The 14,076-nt window shown below is 35.9% G+C and overlaps 1 protein-coding gene across 1 annotated transcript; it reads left to right on the forward strand.

The window, feature by feature from the left end:
* Window positions 1-492: 492 nt before the first annotated feature.
* Window positions 493-14,070, forward strand: FAM98B (family with sequence similarity 98, member B; the record flags this gene model as incomplete). The annotated part of the gene is made up of 7 exons (XM_009581808.1): window positions 493-641; window positions 1,476-1,610; window positions 2,308-2,486; window positions 9,285-9,365; window positions 9,773-9,889; window positions 12,236-12,403; window positions 13,942-14,070. Coding segments are annotated over 7 exons (958 nt in total), but the record flags the coding sequence as incomplete, so codon positions are not given.
* Between the last annotated feature and the right edge of the window lie 6 nt (window positions 14,071-14,076).

The raw sequence follows: 14,076 nt of genomic DNA on the forward strand, positions 1-14,076 counted from the left end.
CCCTGCGGGGGCGCCCGCGTCTCCCACCGCTGGGCCGCCTGCCTGCCTGCCTGCCTGCCTGCCTACCTCCCGCCAACGCGCTTCAGATGCGACAGAGCAGAAACAATGCAAAATTTAGTTTAATTTTGAGTTATCTTATTGCCGGTACTCTAGGGCAGTGAGTTGTTAATGTTGGAAGGAAATTTGTTTGACTAAACACTTGAATTCTTGTCTGTTTAGCGTGTGTTGAGACATGAAACTCTGTTTTCACACACAAACGTGATATGTGAAAATGCCTGCCTCCTATTTTCTGACAAACCATTCTGTTTATAAATTACCACTTAGTTTTTGGTGTGTTTAAAAGAAATCTGAATTATTCCTTGACAAAAGTAACTTACAAAGATTAATTTCTTTCAGTGCAATTACTAACCAGCTTATAGTAAAATGATTTTTAAATGTGTATATTTTATGTTAAACTTGCTTCTTATCACTAACGTTTATCTCTTTGTGCAGGTACACGGGTCCCCTGTTGGAGGAGGAAGCCCTAAACAAAGCAGCAGAGAATGGATTGTCTTCACCAGAATTTTTTGAGCTTTGCGTTTGGTTAGGTTCCCAAATAAAGTCACTTGGTAATATGGAAGAAAGCATCACTTCAACAGATGGTATATGAATGTTAATTTATTAAAGCAATTTAGTATTTGTTCAGTGGATTTAGACCCATATTGTTCAGCTAATAGTGAAATTACAGTGTTGAACTTTAGAAGCTAGCTGAAAGGCAGCCAAACTGAGGCTGCTATTTGCGTCTATGTGGCTCTTAGATTAAGGTCTTGTCTTGTGAAGATTCTTCTAAAAGAAAAAAAAAGATGCTTTTGGGTTTTTTTAGATCTACATAAATATAAAATGTACATTCTTACATCCTATGAGTGGTTGTTATATGTAATCATATTTTGATGGCTTAAATTCATGTGCCTGGTATTTTCAGCTAGTTGGTCCAATGCAGTGTTCCATTCAGCACTGTGCGTAGATATGTGAGTTGCTCATTAGCGCTACCTGATTCTTTCTGTTGAGTGCTGGAACTTGCATGAGATTTTATATTGCTTATGTTTTCACAAAAAAGTAGTAAAACTAAAAACAACCATTGAAAATAGTGGGCTCATGTACCTTGATTATCAGAAAATTAATTACATTGATACGCTGCTTTGTGACATAAGCTGTTCACTTCCTAGAGATGTTCATTTGCATTCATGTCTTCAAAGACTGCTGTAGCATCACCTTCTTGCTCAAAGCGTGAGTACAATATTGCTGTAGCTATTAGAAGGCTTGTCTACTTGTATGTAGGATTTCTTTAAGAAAAAAAAAAGTGTTACTAGGGTGGTAGGTGGTAAATCTTTGTCTGGGCTATTGAAACCTGCAATTTAAATGTATAAGTTAAGAAAATTCAATTACAGTTTGTTTCTGTAAAAAAACATTACTTTTGCATTTATTTATTCCCATAGGTGATAAAGATATAGAGAGCTTCCAGCTTGAAATTAGTGGCTTTCTGAGAGAAATGTCTTGTCCGTATTTATCACTTATATCTGGAGACATCAAGGACAGATTAAAGGAGAAAGAAGATTGTCTTAAACTCCTCTGTAAGTTATAACCATTTTTCCCATTTATAATACAGTATTTTACACGCATGCGCTATCGTCGTTGTACAATTTACATTAAGTAGTTGTTTATGTGTATTTAAGTATATGTGTACAATCATTACAACCCAGCTAAGCATGCATCAGCTCACTTGTGGAGAAGTGGAAAATAGAAAACTATTAGAAAACTATTTTAGTAGAAACCAAAATTTCTTTGTGAAGTATGGCTCAACCTACTGAGGCCTCTTGATCCAGCTCAGCTGAAACTGAGACCTTCCTGTTTTTCTGAGAGGTTTCTGGGCAGCTTAAAAGAAAACGCTATGTGATTTGAAGGTGCTGAAAGCAGGATTGAGAGAAGCAAAGTCTAAGTTTAAGCTGGACTTGGACAAAGGAGTAACAGCAGGAACCAGTGTGATAATATGAAACTAGCCAAGGAACTAGATGGTGGCAGAAGTGGGTTAAGCAGTTAAATACGATGTGTAGACCGAAGGTAGGAAGTCAGGTGAGAGTTAGTTCAGATAAAGAATGGGAAGCTGATACTGATCTGTCCAGGAGAGAGCTGAGGAGGAGTCTCACTTTTATCATGGTCTTATTATAAATATATTGTATATATTGTATATATTGTACTTGTATATGAGAATGTGGATGCAGAAATATTCAAGTGTCTCTAAATCTGCCATTATGACATTTTTCTCTCTAGTATTTCTAAGTACAGAACTTCAGGCTTTAAAGATATTGCAGAGCAAGAAAATTAAAGGCTCTCACTTGGAAAAGCACAATGAAATTTTTCAGGAAGTGCAAGCTATTTGTGATGCACTGGGCCTGCCAAACTGCTCGTCTTCTGATATTCCTCCCTTGTTAACTAATGCGGAACAAAAGGTATGGGCTTTTATGTGTTCTCTCTGTTGTTAAACTGTAAGCATTATCTTTGTAAGCATTCATCTTAGAGTTAAGGGCCCAACAGTCTAATCCATAAAAGCCCTATCTGGCAAGTGCAAAGGAGTTTTTATTCTGAAAGCCAGCTTAGTGTTTAAGTTAAACTGTTTTAGTTATGAGGTGAAGTATTTCAGCATTTCCCTGAGGATGCGATGTACCTGATGAGGCATGCTTTGTCATGCAAATTTAAGGTATGAGTTGAAGTAACATAGTTTTCCTGTTACCCATTCAAATGTGCTGCAGCAAGCAGAAGACTTTGGGTAATAACTGATTGCGCATTTATGTACCTGTAGTCATTTCTGGGATGTATTTAAATTTAATATCCAAAACTTAAATTTTTGCTTTTTAGTTTATGCATTTCTTAATCGCAAGTATTGATTTGTAAGTGCCATTTCCTTAGTTGCAGAAGAGGATGAAAATGCCGGAATTACCAATAGCCAGCAAATAACCCAACTTAAACGTTATTCAACAGGGTAGTTCTTTTAGTTGTGTCCTACCAGTTTCTAACTCGTTTCACTGATGTGATCCTTAATCTGACTTCCTCACTGTAAATAGGCTCTTGGGGTAGAATTTGTCTTCTCTGTCAGGCAGCTAAAAGTTTTGCTTTTTATTTCTCCCTAGTAGTTGGGGAGAGAGTGGGTGATAGATCCCCTTTAAGAATTATGGGAGATACGTGGAATAATTCTCCCTTTGCTGCTGAGTCTTTGAGTTTAATAATTTTACATGATTATGCTTCTTTTTTTCTTCCTCCTCCTCATCAGCCAGTGGGCAGCTGAACATCTGGGGAGAGGGCCTGTTACTTGCATGGTTTTCTTACACCTGTACGTCTGTAGTGTGACAAGATGAAACCCTTAACAGATTCATTTGTAAAAAGCAGTATCCAGGTGATGGTGAAAATGCTTATGCCTGCACTATTAACTGTGCTTGATCTATTTAGTTCTAAAGAAGTCTTTATATCCAGTCTTTCCATTAAATATTTTTGAAAGGATGAAGAAACAATTCTAGCACTGTTTTCTGAGGATTAAAATGCCAGAGTTCCAACTAATAACTAATGATTGAAACTTGCCTAGTACTGATGATCTCCCTCTGTGGGTGTTGGCAGTGTTTAAATCCATGTGGGTTTGTAGGTTGCAGCCACGAGCAGTGGCCTTCCATGCTCACTTCCTTGCTTCACTTCTTGGGTTGAAGATTTAGTTTCATCCCATGTTAAAGGGGTAGGACTCTAGTTTTGCAATTGCAGGACAGCAAGACCAGACCTGGTGGGCCAGTTCCTTCATGCACACATGGAGAGTCTAGAAAGTTTTCTTTGAATTACTAGACTCCTGGTATCTGCCACCTTTTGCAAAGTCCAAGATTTCCTTTCAAATAGGATCACAGGCTTGAATTGATGTGTAGAGTGTTACTGTTACAGTTTATGTAAACTGTTACAGTTTCATAGTACTAAAATGAGCAGAATCTTTAAAGAGTGTTATCTTTTATTTTATTTTATTTTATTTTTAAAAATATTACTGCCTGGGCTATTTTGCAATGGTTTTCAGGTCTCTCAATTCCACAGTGATTGTACCATTTGTACTCACTTCAGAGTGTAGAAAGATGGTAAAACTAGTTTGTTCATCTTCTGTGACTCCAAATTAATACTGTAATTTGTTCTCTGCGTGTTTCGTCCCTTACAAATAAAGGGGTTTTTTCCTATCTCTCAGAAGATTTTGTAGAATTTCTACTATATGTTTCCTTGTCCATTATCCCTTACTCTAATAGGACAGGTTCAGAGTTATTTTGATACAGTACAGAGTTAGACACCTACATTTGTAGATGTAGCTGCATTAAAACAGTGGTACCACCAATTGGAATTCATTGGCTTTGTACACACTTTTTTTTCAGAGTGCCATTTGTTACTTTTTTTTTAGATTCTCGCAAAAATTCACTTGAAATGATCCATTTCTTTTTCCAAATATTTTGTTGCTTCTGATTTAATTAGGTTCTGTGTGAAATTGCACTGTTGATTTTTAGTATTATACTATACCATTTGTAATAGAAACTTACATACTAATCTAGTATTTTCATTGAATTTGCAAATGTATCTGCAGCATTTCAACATGTCTACTCTTTGTCTCTGTCTAGCATCTTCAGCATTGTCAGTAGCTGTGGGAATAGTTCTGAGAATAGTTTGGCTGTGCAGCAGCAATCTACCAAAGGGACAGATCACACATTGTATTTTGGTATGGAACGTTAGAACATTGATTGTTTTCACTAATTTGTCAGTTTATTTAAAAGCCTAGTATAAAACCAGGATTGCTTTCTTCATTCAAACTATGAGTTTTATAGTAGCTCAAACTTTGAATATGCAATCATAGGAAGTACCTTTTAAATTTGCGTCTCCTGTAATAAACTGGGGTAGTGGTTATCGACATACATAAGAAAACGTGAGAGGTGGATTGACAGTATTACAGTTTCCTACCACTAAATACATTTTTATTTCATTCTATAGCACTGAAAAACTAATAGTAATTTTTTAGTTGTTTTTTTAAGATGCTGTTCCCTTGTAAAGTATATTTACAAAGGGTAACTCTGGGAGGCATCCTGAAATTTAGTACCAAAAACCCCATAAATTCTAAATGAACATTGATCAGAGATTGAGAAAAGTTTATGCCGGTGTTGTGCTTTGTAACTCATGCTCCTATCTGGCTTTTTTTCCAGTCAAGATAGTGTGAATTTCATGCCTAATTATAAAGTGACATTCTAATACTGTTTATTTGAAAGACTTCTTAATACAATACTAATCGAAAGTCTTCTAAATTTTCTTTGCCCACATTATTTGTTTTCTAATATGTGAAAAGTAGTCCCCTAACAGTAGAGAATGAAAAGAAACTATAAAGGGTTACCGAAGAAATTAAATCAAAACTAAGCTAAAATAACATTTAAGTGATATATGAGAAGAATATCTTTAAAAATATTTGGGAATACTTCCTAGAATTTATTCATATTTAAGTTAGTGTTTTGCTTTTAACTGTTAGTGTTTAATAATTTTACAGACATAATGGTGCCTGTACGTTAAGTATCAATGTAGTTGCAGGGAACAAGGCTTAAGAGTTGTTTTGTTCACCAGACATAAAGGTCAAACAAAAACGTCTTTAATTTCAACATTTATCTAACTTTAAAATGATCTGCAGGTAAATGGAAGAGGCAGAGGATGGCTTAAAATATTTTGTGCTTGAGATTTCAGGTGATCTTTCTGCAATTGTGCAGTGTACCTTATGACTAATTAAGACAATGTTCCTTCCTTAAAGTGTTGATAGTTCAACTTAAATTAACAAAATGACACCTCTCTCCAGGTCAGGTGTTTTCAAAATCTTAGAAACCCTGGAGGTTCATGCATATATGATTGTGTTAAACATAAAAATTATTGCTCTATTTTGACAGAGGGTAAAGATAATTAATAAATATATGGAACATGGTAGTGAAATGTGAGCTAAAAATTTTTTTAAAAGAGTATAGACTTACACAACAGACGAGAAATGCCATGTTCAATTACATAAAGATATGCTTTATTTGGTAACAGTAGAATAACTATATATTTTTATAGAGCAGATTTTGAAGTCAGTATTTTTGTCTCGAACTAATCCAATAACTGATTTGGTTTTAAACTATTTTTAGAGAGTATATGAACTTGCAAATCAATCCCATAAATATTTAATGTTACCAAGGTCATTGATTACACAGTATGTCGAATAGTCAAGTATATTTGTCTCCATCTAGCTTTTAATTAATTGTTTTGCTTTTTACAGCTGAGTGTGTGAGAACTTTAGGATGATTTGGCTGTTACAATTTGTTTTACATTTCTATGAGTATGTTTTCACTGCTCTTTTATCTGGGCACTGCTTTTGGTATTTTTCCCATTTACACATAGAGACTTCCTTCTGGGTTTTGGTGGTTGTGGTGGTCTTTTTTTTAAACTCGTGCTTATCCTTCTTAATCTAGGGCAACTGTTGTATTTAGGAATGTGGGTTATAGCGTAGATTCTCACATTAGTTGTTTTCTTGTCCTCTGGCAGACAGGTGTATGTCAAAGCTCTTGTGCTCATAGCCCTGTCATCAGTCAAGGCTGGACGATGAATTCTGTTACTGTAAGGCAGCTCAGCTTATTTCACCTTTATAGTTGTAGGATATGCCCTCAGAGTCCTGCTGATGGGCGTGAGGGAGTAAAGTGGAAATTCAGTAGTCTGGGTATGAGTTTACAGTGTGTCACAAACATGAACATAGACCAGTTCATCAGTGAAAAGAGTCCTCCTTAAATGTTACTTGATTAATAAACCTGTCACTGGATAAAATCACATAGGTATTCTCTTTAACGTGGAAAGAAAAGGTTGCAGAAATTTGGGGGCAGTTTCCCAGTCAATAAAGGATTGTTTCATTTAGCTGCTCTTGTTTCGTCCAGTTCTGATTTTCACCGATTCTCTTGCTTATTTGTTCTCTCTAAACTTCCTTTCATTTTTCAATTTATGGAAATCAGGAGTATGCGGTGCGGGGTTAGGTCTTTTAATTGTGATCGACTTGTGATGGCAGAATGTATGGCTTTTGTACATGGAGCCCAATGTTGTATTTACCTCTTAGCTGCCCTTGCAGCTGTGAACTTGCAATAATTCTAATCTCTAGAGACTACTCAGCATCACTGGTTTCCAGATTTTCTTTCGCTCTATAGCTATAAATTACATTGAGGATTTGTTTTAGTTTTGTTGTGTTGGTTTTTTTTTCGGCAGCCAGTCTCATTTTGATAGATGCTCTTCCTTTCAACTCATTAGAACCTTTGAGGTTGTATCTCTGACCTTAACGGTATATGGATAGACACCTCTTGGCTAATAGAATTGTTTATTCCTTCTTCTATACTAATTACTGATTTCTTCATCTCTTGCTGTCATGTTGATCTTATATTGTTGATTATTAACTTCAAATGTCGGAAGAATATAAAACTGTTTAAATTCAAACATAGTTTCTGCTTAGGTACATTTGAATTTTGAAGTAGATTATGAGAGGCATCATTTACATGCTTCACTAAAATCAAAACAAGTTGGCTACATTTAGAAAGACAAATCAGACAACCCTGGAAAGCTTTTTGTAAATAAAATAAAGGTTGCAAAGAAGCAAGAATTAGCAGAGAAAGAGGAGTGTAGGGATCAGTAGGGTACATGGAACTGAACTTCACCCCTTATTGTAACCTCTTTTTTCATATAGATGGAGCAGGGAATATTACAGTAACTAGATGGCCACTTTTCAGATACTACTAGGCTGTATTTTCTGCTGGAGTCAAAACAGTGTTTTCCCATAATATGCTCACTGCACAATATTTTTTACTTCAGACTTTTTCTGGGGGTTTTTAACTTGCCACAGTGCTGCCCAAAGGTGATGTAAAAAGAACAAAATATACACCTTAGTTTTCACACAAATTTGAGATCAGATTCTTTCCTTGGTGTATGCAAAAAAAGGAAAAGGAGGTAATTACAAAAACCCTGAAATATGAGAGTTGATTTATCAAGTATTCCTTTTCAAGTAGCTTTCTTTAATCAATTCACTAGGTGCTCTAGAATTTGATTAGAGTTTTTATTCATAGTGATCGCTGGAGAGGATATTTCTATAATATGTAGAGCTCAAAACTCTGACAAGATGAACTAAGATAATACTGGAAGAGTGAGCTTTCAACCATACCTTTATGATAAATTTAATGTAAATGCCTGTGTGCCTACATGAAGTCTTATAATCCTTGCAAATGTATCTAATGGCTGTCCTCAGCTACAGGTTTTACTGTAGATCATGCACTACCTTAATCCTTCCTTGTGACATGTAAAAGAAAATTAACTTTAGTTTTAGTCTTGTTTGACTTGGTTCCCCATAATTATTTAAAAAAGCAAATGAAGATGTAGTTCTTCTCCCCATCAGACTGTACGCAAAACTTGCAGGAACAATAATATGCATGCAGTCTACTCCAGATGAAAAACCAGTTGGCCGGACAGTTATGTACGAGTGCTGTGGGCATTCATGGTAACGGTTGTAGAAGAGCTGTGCCGAAGGAGGTTCCTTCAAGAAGAGGAGGTAGAGGTTTCTTGTAATGAGAGAGAGGATGCAGTGGAGTTTGGGTGGCAGAAAGAGAGAGCATACTTCATTCCTGATTACTGAGGGCAAAAACTAATGGAAGAAGTATAAGCAAGGCTGATTTGGAGTGAATGCAAAAGTCTTAAACATAATGTTAAATGGAAGCAATTATAGGAAAATTAGTGAGAGAGAATGACCAGATATCTATGATATCTCCTGCCTTTCTTATTAACACCCATCACCAGATTTTTGTAGCCAAGTCCAGCATTTGGCAACAGAACTCCTAGCTTCCAGTTGTTACATTTCCTTAGTTGTAGTTACAACACTTATTACTAAGTAAAATGAGTAATTAACTAGTCCTACTGCCTATATGCACTCGATAAATTTGCCATATAGATATTGTTCTATTATAATTGGGAGGAGAAGTGGTGTGCCATAAAATATTTTTGTATAGAGGTTGGTCATGTAGTGAAAGTATTCAGGAAATCTTTTTGTAATGCATGATAAGCCAGAAGATGCGCATCTGGTTTTATGAGTCTGCTAAAACAAATGTGCTATATTTGATCTCACGAGTAGCAAATTGTGATTGCAGCAAATTTTGCTGAAATAAATGTAAATATCATTTGTGTTCTGAGAAGAAATATGTGTTTCGTTTCAGATAAAGGACATTCTCTCAAAAGTTCAAAATAACCATGTGGGGAAATCACTGCTAACAAAGCCTCTGAATTCTGACCAAGTGGTAAAAAAAAGTCTCTCCATTTCTTTTCTGTATTTAACAGGATGGTCAAAATTAATGCATACGGCTTCATCTAACTTTGTCCATTTTACAATCACTGTTCTAATCACTGTTAATATTGCTAAATATTAATACTAAAATTCAATTGCTAAATATTAACAATGCTAATCAGATACTTCCAGAATTAATGTTATAAAACAGACTTAGTGTTGATTCATCCACTTACTAACTTTCAAAATATTTTGTATATACATACTACTGTAGCACTACACAGATGCATCTCTAATTTTATGTCATTCATAGTGGTCACCTGGGGATAGACATCTTAGTTGCTGAATGAGGTTAACTTTAAATTGACTTGTATAACTGTATAGATTAGAATGTTTGGATTTTTTATTGTAACACTGCAGGAAAGATTGGAAAAAATCAATGATGCTCTTCGCAATGAGTACGAATGTCGCCGACGTATGTTAATGAAGAGGCTAGATGTGACAGTACAGTCTTTTGGCTGGTCTGATAGAGCAAAGGTAAGCTTGCTGTGTTTTTTGCTTCCTGTAGGTGGGAGTCTATTACAATTCCCCAGGTCTTCCTACCGAATATACATAACCATGTAAATACACTTCCACTACTATTGTCTTCTTTCCAACCAGTTTCTCATCCTGGATTGTAACATCCAAGTCCTAGATATTGAAGAAGGGGAAGGATTTGACCAGATGGTACAGTCCATCCTTTGTGACTGTTTATAGTTTCACAATTATAAACTCTAGCATCCTCTGTTGTGGTTTCTCACTTTAATAAGTTCATATGTCCCCTTTTTCTTTCCTATATCCACTCTCCTCCAATCAAGTAAACTAGGAGGGAACCTCAGCATTTCTGATGCAGATGCAAGAGGAAGACAAACACTGGGCTTTAACATAGATTAGGGGCAGTCACTCTTTGCACCCAAAGTCAGTGAGATTACAGTGACTGATGCCTATCTTGGATTCAAAGCTACTGAATAAACAGATGGTCAGTTGAACAGGTTATTTGCATAGCAGCTTGTGTGAGAAAAGCACACAATTACTTGTAATCCTTCAGGTGGCTAAAAATTCCAAACCACTCCTCTGGATTTTCTCTGCTGGTACCATTTTAATCGTGATAATTTCATTTGTACTATTTCCTAGCACTCTGTATATTAAAAAATAGTCATGATTTAACCAGTCTGATGTTTCTGAGCTAGGAATGTATTTGTTTCTATCCAAGAGAGTAGGGAGGTAAGATACAAAAAGTTTGTAATTTGATGAATATACATGTGGGAAGCTGGAGGCAGATGTTTTTGGTCATGAGCTGCAAAGTCAACTTTCCTTCCAAAGGTTTGCGTAGAAAGCTTAAGATGGATGAGTCTTAAAGCTTTGAAAGCTTACCGAAAGTATGGATTGTTACAAGTCTTTCTGGTGTCACAATTTGTCGTTGACATGCAGACAAAATTGATTTCATGAAGCTCACTAAGTATCACTGGAAGACATGAGTCTAGATGCTGCTGTGCTGCTTTGGAATGGCTTACTATTTAATTTCTGCAGGGGTTGTGAATGCTTTTATGCTGGAAGAAAGGAAAAGGAGAGCACTTAGCTCACAGAAGCCAGGAGATGTCCCTGTGTGTTTAACTTCCTTATAGCTGTACCAATACAACTATGTATTTTCAAATTTAAAGTATACTTCTTTAAGTCACTTGATATTATTCCATTCAAATGTGAAAAACAATGAATACACTTTCACAATAGAATCATAGTTTAAAGAGATTTTTAATGTGATAAAACAGTAAGATGATTCATTTTCCTGTCTTACAAAGATTGTTGATGTGAAATAGTATGCACTTACAGAAATAACCAATTTACATATTAATTCAAAATTACGTATGATTTTTAATCTTTTTTTCCTTATTTCTCTTGTAGAAATATTTGTTTATAACTTCTCTAAGAAGGTTTTGGGGATTGAAAATGTTTTGGCATTGATATAATTTAGATACTTTTTTTTTTTTAAGCCAAGAGGCTAATTGTTGTCCTTTTTTAATTTATTCGTTAGCTTGCCTTTTTTTCCCTACCATTAGATAGGTATTGATACCTTTCTCTGCTTTTGATGGTGTGGCATTTTTCGTGGGTTTTTTTTTTTTAACTTGTTCAGTTCCCAAGAGGGGTGAGTTTGCAGACTGAAATGGATCCATAAATGGTGCAGTAATTGCCTAGCAAAACAGTCATGTAAAGGAACAGCACCTGTTGTCTGGTCCCTCCAAGATCAAATTTTTTTTTACTCTGAAATCATTCCAGATGTTCCCAGAAAGTATATTTATTTTTCTTTTTTATTAAACAAATGAAACATCAAAGTGTGTTTGGAAAAAAATCTTATTTTCTCCCTTTCTCAGTCTCACTTTTTCATGGCTTGCATAAGTGTTTTGCTGCATTGATACATTTTAATTTTTTTTCCACAAATCGACCTTACTTTGAAGCTGCTCTGTTTTCATCACATTTAGAAGTGATCTGTTAAATATGGCTATGTAAAGCTCTTGAGAGAGCAGTTTGGACTCTTAAATTTTAGTCTTTAGATATGTTGGAAAACATCAAAGAATCTGGTGCCAGTGGATAGGAGAATTTCTTTTGTAATGGTGCTGAGTTTCAGCATCAATTAAACATGATCAGCGGCATTTTGTGTACAATAGCTCCATCAATATGAAGAGAATTGGTAACAACTGGCACTGTATTTTGTAAGATAACCTAGATTTTCAGACATTACACCCTGTGTTCAAATTGAAACTTACTGAGACCAATAAATGGTTTACGGTAAGCATGTTTGTGTGTTTTATGCCTAGCAAGTAAGTTGTGTTTGATTTTATCATTTAGGTAAAAACAGATGACATAGCACGAATCTATCAGCCCAAGCGCTATGCATTATCTCCAAAGTCAACTATTACATTAGCTCACCTTCTTGCTGCTCGAGAAGATTTATCGAAGATCATAAGAACAAGTAGTGGATCAACACGGGAAAATACAGTCTGTGCGATCAACAAGGTATACTTTTTCTTTCTGGGATGTGATAAAAGGACATGGGAGTTTACAGACCTATCAAAAGCAATTCTGGAATTATACTCTTTGCTTAATATTTTCATTTCTTTTTGCAAGATACCTGGTGCTTTAGGAGAGGAAAGTTTGCAGCATTCCAATAAACATTGCAGCGGCTTCTTTTTTAGCTTATTGCGCAGTCGGTCATGCAACAGGATGAAACAGTATTCTAGATGAGAAGGAACAGTGGTGGGGGGTGTTCGTGTGCGTGCACGTGTGTGTGTGTAAATGACCTCTTGAGTTCAGTGGAACTGCACACCTCAGGTTGAGGATACGTGTAAGTCCTTCTGGTATAAGTTCCTGGGCTACCTGTTTGCCAGAATTACGTTGTTTAATTTGTAACCCAGCATCTTTAGTTTATTAGTATATTATAAATCACAAAAGTTTCTGTAGAAGTGTCATTTTGCTGCAAAGTAAAATTATTTGGTTTGGCTACAGTAATAAATCAACATTGTGCTGCTTTCTTGTATATGATAAAAGCTGAAGCTTGCGAGTAATGACGTTAGTTTCACCATTCAAGTGGTGACTAAGCCTATTTTTATTAATCCTTTATTTACAGATTTTTCTGAAGTTTTGTGCCTCATTTAGATACCCTTTAATATATTTTGATCCCAAAGATTCTGAAACTTAATTATTGTAGGATCTCAGAGAAAGTGGGGGGGGTTTTTTTTTTGGTTTTTTTGTGGGGTTGTTTTTGTTTTCTCCTCTTCCCCTTCTTCTTGAGAGGACTTTAATTGGAGTGCCTGGGACTGACCAGAGTATGTTAATGTTCATCACACAGAAAGTTTAGGAAATACAAAAACAACAACAAAAAGACCTACTTGGATACCTCTTTGTTCTTCTACTTAATGTTTCATGTAACTTTGTCCAGTACAGTCTCCCTTTTTGTACACTGAATACTATCCACCAAAGTCAAGATCCCTTTTTTTTTTATTTTCTTAAAAGTGTTACTGCAGCGTGTTACGTATTTTGTCTGTTCCAGCTCTCTACTAAGTGTCAGTAGTTTCTAATCTAAGGCAAACTGGCGTTCCTTTGAGAGTTGCACATCAGTTTGCCAGTTTATGTTTTTTGCCAGTTGATTAGGTTTGAACTTGAACTTCGAAATTTAAGTAGAAGAGCCACACCACATCATGAGGAGTCTTTTCTATATGAATATATATGTGAATTATGTATATTGCTTATTGTAATACTAATACTTCATGTGCGTGTAGTTTTCTTCATAAAGATTTCACAAAAGTAATATGAGCTAGCTAGCTGCAGTTATTTCAATTTTACAAGTGGAAAATGGGATCACTTTCAGAGTTCTGTTGTGTTGTGGCAAGTTACAAGGACAGGAAATAGGGATTCTGCTGTCAAGCTCCACACTGAGGGGACCATATTTCCTGTAAGGGCTAGGCAGCATGTCTTTGCCCATAGAAGAACCCTGTGTCCCTTCAAGTTGTTATTACTTTTTTTTTAAACTAAAAGTGACCTATTTTTCCATATAGGTTCTGATGGGGAGAGTACCTGACCGTGGAGGCAGACCAACAGAGATTGAACCACCTCCTCCCGAAATGCCTCCTTGGCAAAAAAGACAAGAAGGTGGTGGAAGAGGTGGCTGGGGAGGTGGGGGTGGGGGCGGA

Source organism: Fulmarus glacialis, unplaced genomic scaffold (assembly GCF_000690835.1).
Source record: "Fulmarus glacialis isolate BGI_N327 unplaced genomic scaffold, ASM69083v1 Scaffold49477, whole genome shotgun sequence".
Classification (NCBI taxonomy): domain Eukaryota; kingdom Metazoa; phylum Chordata; class Aves; order Procellariiformes; family Procellariidae; genus Fulmarus; species Fulmarus glacialis.